This window comes from Triticum aestivum, chromosome 2D (genome assembly GCF_018294505.1).
Source record: "Triticum aestivum cultivar Chinese Spring chromosome 2D, IWGSC CS RefSeq v2.1, whole genome shotgun sequence".
In the NCBI taxonomy this organism is placed as follows: Eukaryota; Viridiplantae; Streptophyta; class Magnoliopsida; order Poales; family Poaceae; genus Triticum; species Triticum aestivum.
Genome location: NC_057799.1, coordinates 241790028 through 241803627, shown reverse-complemented (window position 1 = coordinate 241803627; position 13600 = coordinate 241790028). Strand labels below are relative to the sequence as shown.

General features: G+C 48.9%; 1 protein-coding gene across 3 annotated transcripts in view; it reads right to left on the bottom strand.

Moving 5' to 3' along the window:
- Positions 1–361: 361 nt before the first annotated feature.
- The window catches only part of LOC123052664 (ATP-dependent DNA helicase SRS2-like protein At4g25120), a 30387-nt gene continuing 17148 nt past the window's right edge, over positions 362–13600 (bottom strand). The window contains exons 20-32 of one of the 3 annotated variants that reach the window (XR_006424897.1): positions 6946–7149; positions 6807–6845; positions 6167–6238; positions 6011–6097; positions 5881–5937; positions 5488–5651; positions 5184–5277; positions 4584–4634; positions 4343–4405; positions 4201–4260; positions 4022–4084; positions 3755–3934; positions 362–1223 (exon numbers count right to left, since the gene is read on the bottom strand). Coding sequence is in view for 1 of the 3 variants with exons in the window: in XM_044475968.1 (XP_044331903.1) it covers positions 3845–3934; positions 4022–4084; positions 4201–4260; positions 4343–4405; positions 4584–4634; positions 5184–5277; positions 5488–5651; positions 5881–5937; positions 6011–6097; positions 6167–6238; positions 6807–6845; positions 6946–7149 (1044 nt within the window). In the remaining 2 variants the exon portion in view is untranslated. Of the gene's footprint in view, positions 1224–3487; positions 3935–4021; positions 4085–4200; positions 4261–4342; positions 4406–4583; positions 4635–5183; positions 5278–5487; positions 5652–5880; positions 5938–6010; positions 6098–6166; positions 6239–6806; positions 6846–6945; positions 7150–13600 lie in introns of those variants that run through there. The other 2 variants (XR_006424898.1, XM_044475968.1) reach the window with 2 other exon arrangements.

The following is a 13600-nucleotide window of genomic DNA, read 5'->3' as shown; positions in this document are numbered from 1 at the left end:
AATCTCCATGTCTCCATTGTGTTTGCCTTCTCCAGACCCTTCCCTTTACCTTCATATGCAATGTTTGCTGCTATACTCTTAGAATTGCATGTGTAGGTTGATTGCTTGACTTGTTCTAATTGCTAAAATCTGCCCACAACTAAAATTGGGAAAAGGAAAGATTTTATTTGGTCAAGTAGTCTAATCACCCCCCCTCCCCCTCTAGACATACTTCCGATCCTACAAAAACCCTAATCGGTGAGAGTTTTCCCGATGTTCATGAATTGGAGGTGAATTCAAGGAGGAACACGAAGAACATGAGGGGAAAACGTGGAGAAAAGAGAGAGGAAAACACTCTATTGGACAAGATTCCGCCAAGTACTCCTCAAATCACAAGCAATACATGGGATGCATCAAGATCCAAGAACAACAAGGAAAATAAAGATACAAGGGTAGTTCACCCAAATCTCTAGGAACATGGCTCTTGAATTCCATGGAGGAATCTTCCCATTAGGGGCCTTGGCAACCATAGATGGTTCTTCTCACTAGGAGGCCTTGAATCCACTTGTGGATCTTCTCCTAAGAGGAATCGCACACGAGGAGATAGATGAGCTAAGCTCTATGATATGAGATATATTCTTAGCTATCCTACAAATGAGCTGGAGAAGGTCTATATATACTGCTAAGAGAAAAGGGGTAAGTTAGATGGGGATACAAGGCCAAGTGGCCCGTCATGCACACAGGCAAGGCCGGATGATCCCGACATCTTCCGGATGATCCGGCTTCAGGGCAAGCCTTCGAGTGCCTTTGGTCGCCATAGTCGGATGATCCGGGAGGTAACCCGAACGTCCGGTTGATGCCCGGATGATCCGGCTGGTCATCCGGATGTCCGGCTCCATGCCAGGCAACAGCTCCGTCTTCGTCTCCTTTCTTCCAACGCCGTTCACACGCTTCCTTCGCGGATGGTGTAGGCGTACACTTGTGCTTGCACTCCTCGTCATTGTCGATGAAGCTCCAGTAATACATATGCATGCACACGAGAGGAGTGTCAAGTAATATACCATCCTCGAAAGGGTCAAGTGAACACGTGTAAAGGAGATGATTCACCTTTATGTATGTGAAGTAGATGTCGCACGTGTCACTTGCCGAAGGGACTCTTGACATGGTGATGTCTGTAGGATGCTCCGCATCACACAGTCTGAGTACCAAACAGAGTCTTAGCTCATGTCTCAGCACATACACCGCTGCCAAATAACATCAGTTGCTATGTACTCAGTATGTCTCAGAGGGGAACAACCATACTAGAGTGGGGATGCTACCAAATACACTCTTAAACACTGTAGAGGAGCTCTCCGTCTTTTCAGTGTCGAAAACAAAAATTGAAGGAAAATGTATGTGTTTTCCTATCCGAAAAGATAAGAAATGCGCGTAGGTTTGCCTTTGTGTTACGTATGGGTGTACAAGTGCGTGTGTTGATGCTACGTATCTGTATCTCTCTACCGCTACAATCGTTCTCCCTCGATCTCCAAGAGCAAAGCCCTAGTCTTCACGTGAGAAGCAAACCTAGCTCAGAGCTCCTCGATCCAATGAGGGAAATATCGAGTCTTACATATTTTTGGGTATTTGTGAAGCATTTTGAGATGCAATTCATGTGTTCGTCGGAGTGCTAGTCGAATCGAAGTCCAGTGTTCTCGTCTAGGTCTTATATTTAGTCTCCCTTGGCTAAGGTTCAAGGATTATGACTATTTTGTTAGTTAGCTATTCATTAATATGGTGAGTCCGTGCTTAAAGTTTTTTCAAGATTAATAAAGAGCTATGTTTTCTAAGACCGTCAAGGTTTACAAGTTCAATAATGAGTGTATGTTTCATAAGACCATCGCTTGTATGGTTCAGCTTATTTTCTGTAATCTTCGAAATATGAAGATCACTGACATGCATGAACGATTTTGCAGCAATATTAGTAATATTGTTTTGGGTCAAAATCGGCGTGAGCATTTCGCTATATTCTGTTGTAAGGCTTTAGATTTTTTTCCTCTTTTTTTACTGTCGCATTTTGTGTTCACAACATAATAACCCTTGCTAACAGTCATGCTAAGGCTTCCTGCCAATGCCCCACATGTGATATGGGTGTCGAGGATGTCAAAGATCTGCTATTCTTATGTCCAAAGGTGAGAGAAGTATGGACTGAACTGGGAATCATCGACATTATAGAAAAAGCTTATGAGACTACTAGAGCGGGGGAATATCTGCTTGCGTTCCGGCTTCTCCTTCCGGCTAATGAACATATGATACTGGGACTGGGAGACTTCCCAGAAGCTATTGCCATCACAAGTTGGTATTCGTGGTGGGAGCATAGGAAAGAAGTGCATGATGAAACGATGTGTATCGGGTTTAACCGAATTGAGGTTAACTCTGATAATATAGAGATAAATGAAACCATGGGGAATGGTGGACGATCTTTATGTGTGGCTGCTGCAGAGTTCAACGACTGCTATCATTTGGCATGGGAATTCCCACATGTTCTGTTTGAGCATAGTCCGAGAGAAGAAGCAAATGTTGTTGCTCATGAGCATGCAGGTATGGCTACAAGTGTTGAATCTGCTGGTCTGATGCTTGATCCTCCAAATCAGATTGTAACCTCTCTTGTAAACAATGTAATAATGTAACCTCCACACTAGCTTATAACCAATTCACTCAACTACAGCAGCTGGTTCAGCTCCACCACAATGAGCAGATGAAAGATTCTTGATCTTCTAAGGGCCAAAAAAGCAAATATTCTTCTATCACCATCGTTGCCCTCAGCAACAAGAACAGCAGAGTTATAAATGGCTGTGGAAGAGCTCCTGTAGGCTAAGGCACAAATTTTTCTTCTGGCTGGCGCTGCTGCATGATCGAGTTAATACTAGAAACTTACTCAAAAGAAAATCTTTCGCTCTGGAAAGTTTCAATTGTGTGTTTTGCCATGAAGATACTGAAGAAACTGCAAGACACCTCTTTTAGGATTGTGGATTTGTGCAAGATTGCTGGCTCAGTATCATCCCTCAAAAGAGACTTGGCATCTCATGTGTTGATGAGATTTTGTTGCTAAAGGGATTGCTTCCAAAACACATTGCCATGGAGATAATTATCCAAGGTTGTTGGGCCTTCTGGGGCCAAACGAATGGTAAAATCTTCAGAAGAGAAGCCCCTAGCATCAACTGTTGGAAGTTCAAGCTAAAAGAAGATCTAAAACAGCTAGCGCACAGGATTAAAGCAAAGTATCTAACTAGTCTGCAAAGTTGGATCAGTGAGCATCTGGAATGAACACTGTCAGTAACTCCTTCCAATAGGTCAACCATGTTAGAGAAAACAGGAATTGCATAGCTCTTCTCCGCCTGTACTTTCTTTTCTTTTCTTCTCTTTTATAGTTTACTTGTACATATTTCTCTTTACTATTTATTAATATATAGAAAATACCGTAGAACAATTATTCTACCGTTTGGGCTTCAAAAAAAATCTTACCATGGAATAAAGAGGAGAGGTTTTCTTTATGTAAGAAAGAAAGGCATGTATAATCCACAACCAAATGCTTGGGCAGGAAACAGTTAGAGATTATATACACTAGTTCCGACCACTTGCATACCCTGATGTGCACAATCGATTCACAACATTTCCTGCACTTCACATATGTACATGAGCTACCAAGTACTGTATCATCTAGTTTATCCGATCATCTATTATTGATATTTTTCATTATTTTACCCTGATGTGCCGGCTGCACGAATGCTTAACTTACCTTAGCCAATCACAGCTCAGTAACCTGGAAATGCTGAGCCTGCTAGTTTATCCATTGGCTTCCTCTGCGACTTCAACTCGTCAGAACGGGTCACAGCGATTTATACTTCTCAATAAGATTGGACGCGTGGAGACGAGACGTGGGTGTTATGGTGCACCCCAGGCTCCGGAGGTAGGATATCTGCACAGAGGATGTCGCTCCTTAAGATCAACATGGTACACCAACTAGACAATAGCCAAAGGCAGGTAGTGTATGTATCTGACTGACCTGCTTAGGTGTAGGCTCCGAGGAACCCATGGAGTTCTCTATCCTCTGCTTCTGGAAATGTTCCTGAAAGAGAACCATCAAAGTAAGGATCTTCTCAATGTGAAAGTTAACATAACAAGCCTTGCTTGTATAAAAAGAAAATCCCACTTGTTTGCAACAGAGAATGATTTAGGACTTGCCTGTCTCTCTCTCATCAAATGGCTTCGCTTGTCAATAGGAATTTGTTCCCACTTGATAACCTAAGTCGCAGCATTTAGTTAAGAATTTACCAAAGAAAACAAAGAGCTTGCTGCTAATAAACCAAACAGTGACTTAACTCACATATTCTGCATAACCAAGCGCTTCATCGTCGCTTAACAATGACTTCAGCTTGCACAAGACATCCTGGAGAGGAACTTGCAGGTCAACTTCTCAGGGTAAAAGCTCTCGTTAAAAAGAGCATGTAAAAAGCAAATATCATTGATTAATTATGTAGCACAACTATAGGTGATGATCCAACCAACATGAAAATAATGACCGGATGATGGAGCTGCGAGATGGAAGGAGAGAAGGGTGAAGTCACCTTGCGCTTATATCCTTTACCGCGCAGGCGTTCATCAATCACAAATTTGATCTGAAAGGATAAAGATAGTGCCAATGATAAGGTTCAGAATGAGCATGTCACCATTCTCAAATACTCCCTCCATTCCAGAATATAAGGTGTATTGGTTTCCGTACAAGTCAACCATTTGAATGTTTGACCAAGATTATAGAATAAAATAACAACATCTGCAATACCTAATAGATAAAATATGTAACTACTTTTTATGATGGATCAAATGATATAAATTCCGTATTGTGAATGTTGACATATTTTTCTATAAACTCGGTCAAACTTGCACTCGTTTGGCTTTTGGAAAGACGAATACACCTCATAAAGGAACGGAGGGAGTAGCAAAACTGTCATATGAAAAGATATAACATCAATTCGGCCTGCTGACAACACTAACTTCATTCAGTTCCCCCAGAACACCAGCGTATTAACTGTGTGCGTTATATTTTCCTTCTAAAAAAATAAACAAAATGATATATGCAGATGCCGTCACTGCTTCTAGGAAATATAACTTTCCCGACAATTGGCATGTGATGTGACACCTTTCTTATGTACTTAAGAACTCAGTACCTTATCAAGCAGTCTCTTTGGAATTTGAAATGCCTGCCTCTTCGCCCAATGATGAAATATATGTGAGACTACTGCTCTATCATCAATTTCGAACCTGTACAAACAATGAATTCAAAGAAGGAAACAAAATTAAGCAAATATGCAGTAGCATAGCAAAGTATGTTGCAGATATATTAGTATGTTTGCTAATAGAAAATACTACAGAAACTGTGCAGAAAAAATAACATAGCATTCACTATTATTATTAGAAACAAAAAAGAAAATAAACTAAACAGGAAACGGAGAATCGAAATACAAGTTTTACCTCTTCAAGAAATCATTAGCAAGGCATGACTGCATCAGTTCAGGGTAAGGTGAAGTTTCGTTCTGATTTACAATAGGCTTTTCAGTTGATGTCTCTCCTTCAGCGTGATCAAATGAAATGTCTCCAGAAGGCTGCTCGTGATATTTCGTTGCAGCCCCCTCACCCTACAAGTTATCAAAACAAGAGAAACAATAATGCTAAAATTCCACTCACATAATGAATGGGGTATATAATATGACTGCCTATGAAATAACTGAGCAGGACTAATAATAATGATTTTATGTGGCTCTAGCAGATTATATGATTGAACACAGATCAATAGGGGATGGAGCTAATATTTTAGCTTCAGGCAGAGATAAAATAGGTCAAAAATGGTCTGACACTACTGCTCACCTGTATGTCGAGAAGGTGACCTGGAATCTCTCTAAGGAAACGTGAAGGTGGTAGCAGCTAGAAACCAATAGTTTGTCAGAGAAAGCTAGATGGAGTATGAAGATAAGGATAAAAGATAAACATCAGCTACCTGGCGATGAGAGTCAACTGTGACATGCAAGATGTACAATTTCTTCCGAGCTCGTGTCATTGCAACATAGAATAGTCTCCTCTCCTCCTGTAATTATAGCCAAGTTGATGGACACAAAGGAACATATGAGGAACAAATAATAGGTATTGAACAAACCTCCAATGTGCATCCAGCTTCTTTCACAGTGCCATTGTACTCATGCAGTAAGGGGATCTCTGAATCATTTGCCTGAACAAATGCAAGGATTAGCACGAAAATGTCGACTTGAAAAACTTAATAGAATTACTGATTAGCATATATTAAACAGAAACAAGAAAAAGACTATCGAAGCGCGGTATTAAGATTCATCAGTGGTCTACAGAAAAGAGAAACATGTAAGGAGGGAAGTTTCACAAGAAAAAAAAACTTTCTGTGTTATGCCGAAGCTGATATCTTAGGGCATTGCCAATATCCTTTCGACAAAATTGCTCTTGTTCGCCATAAAACCAGCAAAAGTTTCAACAAATAATGATTGATGACATTGGCATATCTCATGACAATACAGTAACGACAAGCACTCAATTATTGGATAGGATTTGGCATGCGTTGAGAGCACTCAACTTAGCAGAAAGGTTGGAAATTATGATCAAGAAATCAAATGTTGGGTTACAGCCTAAACTTCCTACAAAAATACTAACATCATTTCAGTTAGCACTTGCATGATATTTGCCATATACACATGAGTATGTGACTTACATGCCATGAAAGATGTATTTGTGGTTTTATGTAACCGCTTTCTAAAGATTGCAGAAAATACCTGCACGATGAACACAACATCCCACTCTAAACCTTTTGACTGCAAACGAAAGGGGAAATCATCACATTAATTGTATCACACAACTACCAAATGCCACAATAGACGACATTATTTGTGATTTGGATAGAAAAGACAGAACCTGATGAATAGTTGTTAATGTGATGGAGTTCTTATTTTCCTCCTTTCGGGATCGAAAATTTTCTGTTTCCCTCAAAGAAATGTAATCAATGAAGGCTTTAAGTGTAGCAGTGCAGCCTTTCTCCTCAGTCTGGTTTGCATCCCCTGAACTAGAAAAGTGTGTTGACAAGAAGTCAGACACATCATCCATTAAAAACTGAAGTACCTGCAAATTGATACAATGTCAATGTCACCTTTGTATATGAGGAATGAGAGTTAAGACAAATCATTAGCAATAATATAATATGTCTATCGAACAATCAATATACTAAATAAGGAATTAAGTACAGATACAAAGAGATAAAACGGGCCAACCTACGCTGATGGACCTATATGCATATCTACACTTGGTATAGCGCAGCTGGGTATGGGACTCTGGGTGCAGCGTTTAGGCAACGGGTTACCTACACCCTTATAAAACTACAAAAGTGTGTTTGCAATTGAACAAAACACATATACTCCCTCCTTTCAGTTTATAAGGCATATCTATTTTATCTTAAGTCAAACCCTTTATGTTTGACCAAGTTAATAAAAAATAGTGTCAACACTCAACATATATAATACCAAATAATACACGACGGAAACACATTTCATGATGAATCTACTACTATTGATTCAGTATTGTAAATGTTGCTATTTTTCTATAAACTTGATCAAACTTACTAGGGTTTGACTTAAGACAAACTAGATATGCCTTATAAACTGAAAAGGAGGGAGTACATGTTTAGTGCCAAGTGCACTTCCAAATGTTTGTGCAGGAAGACAAGGATCAAGGGAGAAAATAGCAGCTTTATTTGCACATTTTTTCTTTTGCACAGATTTGCTATTAATCGTAGACTGTAGTTCTCTAACATGTCTTTCTGTGAATTTACTCAAAAGAAACTGAAACGCTTTACCCCGCTAATATTATATGAGCTCAGGCTCACTTTTTAGTTTTTTATGTGTCTGGGCTTACAAGATAGAGTACATGAAAAGAAAACACTATAAGAGCTGTCCTGTTTCTAAAAGGCCAAAACTTGCTCCAACAGCAGTTCTAACACCCTGTCACTGCCTAAATGAGGGTTAGCTTTAGGAGGAGGAGACCACAGACAGGGAGGATCACCACCTCTATGGGCCCTAGCGGACTGCATTTCCACTTACCTAATAATCAAACAGTGCGAAGATGGCTCCGCTCCGCTCCCTTCTCGCCACTAGCCTAGCCTGAGCCCGCCCCCCACCAGCCTCGCCGCCGTCGACTCCCTGCCGGTGGCCCTACTCCCAAGCCCCTCCCCACCCCTCATGGCCGCCTCCGACGCCCGCTCCCACTCCGGCGACCGCGTCTCCTCAGGTGATGGACGCTGGTTCGACTCAGAGGGGGAGTCTTCCGCGCACTCCTACAGTGAGGTGGCCCGCACGCCGCCGGCGCCCCGGACCGCCCCCCCCCCCCCCCCCCTGCGCCGCCTGGCCCTGCTGCCGTGCCCGCGCGCGCGGCTACCTGCCTCGGCCCACGCTCCGAGGTGCACCGCATCTCGGGCGGTGCCGTGGTCGATGCCGACGGGTACCAGCAGCCACGCCGCAGGAACCGCCTCTGCTCCCGGGCGCCTAGCCCCGCTATGTCGCGGCAGCGCAGCCCGTCGCCGGAGGAGGTGGCTGGACTCTGCTTCCGCTGTCTTGACCACCGTCACCGGGTTCGCGACTGCACCAACGACATCCGTTGCAGGCGCTGCCTCATCTCCGGCCACGACTCCCGCGGCTGCGCTGATTTCCATCGGCGGGCCGGCCCCCACCAGCCCCCCCAGCAGCCACGCCGCAGGAACCGCCTCTGCTCCGGGGCGCCTAGCCCTGCTATGTCGCGGCAGCGCAGCCCGTCGCCGGAGGAGGTGGCTGGACTCTGCTTCCGCTGTCTTGACCACCGTCACCGGGTTCGCGACTGCACCAACGACATCCGTTGCAGGCGCTGCCTCATCTCCGGCCACGACTCCCGCTGCTGAGCCAGCGCGGGTCACTCTTGCACGCTCCGTCGAGATGGACGAGGCCAAGGCGGTGCTCTCACGCGCGATGGTTGCCACCATCACTGGCAACAGGCCTCAGGTGACGGCCGGCAACGTCTCTGAGCTGCTCTGCTGCACCTTCAAGTTCGAGGAAGGCGACTTCACCGTCCACACGCACCGTCCTGAGGACTTCCTCATCATTTTCGGCTCCAGAACGTCCATGGATCGCATGCGTGGTGACCACTTCATCAGCTGCCCACATTTTGCCCTGTCGCTCCGCCTGTGGTGCAAGCTAGCTCATGCCGGCTGCGGTGGGTTCGAATACTGTGTTGAGCTGGAGCTCCGCGGCATCCCTGCCCAAGCCTAGCACTTGTCGACTGCGAAGCACATATTGGGGCGGAGCGTCTGGGTCGAGCGCCTTCATCCGCAGACACGCTCCCGCGCCGACCTCGGCACGTTTCGGCTCGCTGGACGCACCCACGACGCCGCCGGCATCCGGCGCGCCGCCATGCTCGAAATAGTCGAGCAAATCCCGGCCTGCTCCAATTCCGCCGCTCCGACAGTGCGCACACTCACATACCCCATCTCCATCGCCGTCGTGTGTACTGAGGTTGACCGCGCTCAGGCCCCGGATGCTCATGGCGCAACCCACGACGAAGACGGCTACGACGGCGCGGACCCTAGCCATGCTCCCGGCCCTGGGCCCGGTCCAGACCCTGGCCGCCAGCGACGCCGTGACCGCAAGCGCCGCCGCTACGACGCTCATGCCTCGGGACGCGCAGATGGCATGGCAGTGGACTGCCTTGGCTGGCATGCTGAACGCCACCCTGCCCGGGCCGACGGGGTTTCCATGGCCTCCTCCTGGGTGGGAGCGCCACCGCCCGTACGCCGCCAGGAAAAGGAGATGCTGCCCTAGCCTGGCATGCGTGGGGCGCGCCGACCTCATCATCGGGCCAGAAAAGGAAAAGCGTTAAGGAGAGAAAGCATGCCTTTGGAGGGGGGGCCCTGCCGCCAAAGCTGCATCCGCTGCAGACGTGGGGCCGGATGGGTCTCCTCCTCTGTTGGTTGCGCGCGCTGGCGACACCGCATTGGCGGACATGGCGACAGAACCACCCCGTGGCTTGGGCTCCGCGTCGCCTGGCGCGCGTGAGACCGCTTCTGTGGGACGCAGCCCTGGCATGGCCAACCACAACCCTCCTCGGGATCTGGACGCTTTTGCCTCTGTTAGCGAAGTGCCAGACTCCCAGCCGCCTGGGCCCCCTCCCCCAGACAAGGACGATATCCTGTCGGGACAAAGGGGCGATACCCAACCGTCAGCGCCTGGCATGGGTTTGGAGGCTTCTGCTGACCGGTCCTCCGCGGCTGCGACCACTACGGTTGCCATCGACGCGCAAACTTCAAATCTGCCCCACCCCGAGACCACAACCACCAGCCCCCAGCTGATCTCCGAAGATGGGCCACGACCGCTACCCTCGCAGCCCATCCTGATCCTGCAGCGGCCCACGACACCCATGTCCACCCCGGACCGTACTGCGCCATCGCCAAGGCCCACCCCTCCCATGGCTGAGCCTAGCAGGGACGCACTGGCGACGACGCCCAACCGCGCCTCCCTACTTGCAACTGCTGGCAGGTTTGCCTCCCCGCCAGCAACCCTTCGCCGCTCCACGTCCCGTACCACTGACAGAGCATGGACATTGGGCGACTTCCTTGCTGCTGCAACGAAGCAAATCAGAGCCACGCTGCCTGCATCCGGGAAAAGGCCACGACGAACTCTGAACTTCAACCCTCGCCGAGGACGCTCAGCCACCGCAGCCTGTTCGCCCACGACGGTGCCACTGACTGCTGAACGGCGGGCACATGTTCAGATCCTGCGTACCCTGGGGATCGTGGGCACCAACCAGCGGATTACTGTATCGGAGATGAGGACGTACGATGGCATCTTTGCCGCGCCCATCCCGCTTGCCGTTATCTCGGCCATCGCTGCACTTGTTGACCGCGAGCTCCCCGTCGATGTGACCAAGGTCGTCTCCGCGCGCACTGTCGCTGCTGGCGAGACTTAGCCTTGTCATTTTGCAATCTTTCTACCGTCGATCATGTTGCTTATGGATCACGGCCTTAAGATTGTTATTTGGAATGTACACGGCCTGAACTCCCGCGCCCGGAGATTCGCTGTTCGTTCCCTGCTGGCATCCACTTATGCGGCCATTGTCTGTCTCCAGGAGACAAAAATGGCCCTGATTTGCTCCTCGGTGATCCTGGACACGCTAGGTTCAGAGTTTGACGACTACGTCTACCTACCAGCGATCGGCACGCGAGGCGGCATCCTCCTCGCCTGGAAGAGCAGGGCCGTGAATATCACGGACCCGGAGTTCTCCGTGAACGCGATCACCGCCAATGTTTCCACAACCTCTGCTACCCCATGGTGAATGACGATGGTTTATGGACCGCAAGAAGACACGGAAAAAATCGCCTTCCTCCAAGAGTTGCGTGACATCCGGGACGTTGCCAGGGACCTTGGATGATTTGCGGAGATTTTAATCTAATCTACCGCGACGAAGACAAAAACAATGGCAACCTGCATAGACGCATGATGGGCAGATTTAGGCGGCTGATCAGCGATCTCGCGTTGAAGGAGGTCTATCTCAATGGTCGCCGGTATACCTGGTCGAACGAGCAGTCCCCCACCCTCGTGCACCTTGACAGGGTGCTCTGCACTTCTGACTGGGAGGAAGCCCATGCTGCCTGCAGCCTCCGATGCCTCGCATCGGTCATCTCAGTCCACAGCCCATTGTTCCTGGACTACGCCCCGGTCCGATTGCACATCGACGGTTCCACTTCGAGGACATGTGGCTGCGCATGGACGGCTTCCACGCCACGGTGGACATGGGTTGGAGATCTGTGCACGACGCCGACCCCTCCGTCGGCTGATGCTCCGTTTTCAAGCTATGGCACAACAACTAACTAGTTGGAGCTGCCGATCTGTCAGGCACATTAAGTAGAAGATGGCAATCTCGCGCCAACTGATATCGCGTTTCGACAAAGCTCAGGAAGACCGACAGTTGACACCACATGAAGACTGGCTCCGCAAACAGCTCAAGATCGCCTATCTTGGCTTTGCCTCTATGGAACGCACATTTGCTCGGCAGCGTGCGCGGATTGCCAGCCTGAAAGACGGTGACGCCAGTACGGCTTTCTACCATCAGCAATGCTCTTATCGACGACAGAAGAACGGAATCTTTGGCCTGACCGTGAATGGCCAAATGATCACCGATCATGAGCGCATGGCGGAAGCAGCTTTTGCCCATTATGATGCACTGCTTGGCACTGCCGTCGACCGCGAGTGCACGCTGGACTTGTCGGAGCTGATCACGCCCACTGACCTAATAGACCTTGATGCTCCATTTAGCGCCGATGAGATTTGGGAAGCGATCAAACGGCTACCTGCGCGCAAGGCGCCCGGGCCGCACGGCTTCACCGCAGAATTCTTGCGAGCCTGCTGGAGCATAGTACGCCAAGACTTTGTTGATGCCTTCCAGCAGCTATACGAGATGAGGGGCCGTGGCTTTTGCAATCTTAACCAGGCACTGATCACCATGCTGCCGAAGCGCGCGGACGCAAGCACAACGAACGACTACCGGCCAATAAGCCTTTTTCATTTGGTGGCAAAGATCTTCCCCAAAGTACTATCTCTGCGGCTCACGCCCAAGCTGGATGGCCTTATTTACCGGAGCCAAAATGCGTTCATCGCCGGCAGATGCCTTCACAACAACTTCATTCTAGTCAAGCAATCGGCCCGGCTTCTTCACCAGCTAGGTGACCCACGAGTCTTGCTCAAGCTAGACCTCACGCGTGCCTTCGACTCCCTGGCTTGGCCCTTCCTCCTGGAGACCCTACGCCAATACGGCTTTGGGAACAGGTTCATGGAGTGGATCTCTATCCTCCTATCTTCGGCGAGCACACGCGTACTGATGAACGGAGAGCCGGGCCCACCTATTTGGCACCGCAAGGGACTCCGGCAAGGTGATCCTGTGTCGCCGCAGCTTTTTGTGCTCGCCGTCGACACCTTGGCCAGGCTCATCAAACGCGTCGTTGACATGGGCATCATGGCACAGCTGCACCCGACGCGCTCGATCCCCGCGGTATCCTTGTATGCGAACGACGCCGTGCTTTTCTGCCACTGCTCGCCCAGCGACATCATCGCCGTGCGCGAAGTGCTGGCACTCTTTGGCCGCACCTCCGGCCTGATGGTTAACTACGCCAAGAGCTCGGCCTCGCTGTTGCACTGCGACACGGACGAGGCAACGACAGCTCTGGCACACTTGGGATGCCCCATCGTCGACCTGTCGATCACATACCTTGGGATCCCCCTCATAATAGGACAACGGACTGCCGCCCAGTTGCAACCTCTAGTCGATGGGATTGCCGGCCGACTCCCCACTTGGAAGGCCCACCTGATGAACAAAACTGGGCGGTTTGCAATGGTCAAATCCGTACTGAGCGCCATCCCCGTGCATCAACTTCTCGCCTACGCGCCGCCGAAGAAGACACTTCGTCAAATTGAGAAGATCGAGCGCGGCTTCCTGTGGGCTGGCCGCGGCGCCGCCAACGGTGGCCACTGCCACGTCAACTGGCGCCGCGTTTGCCGCC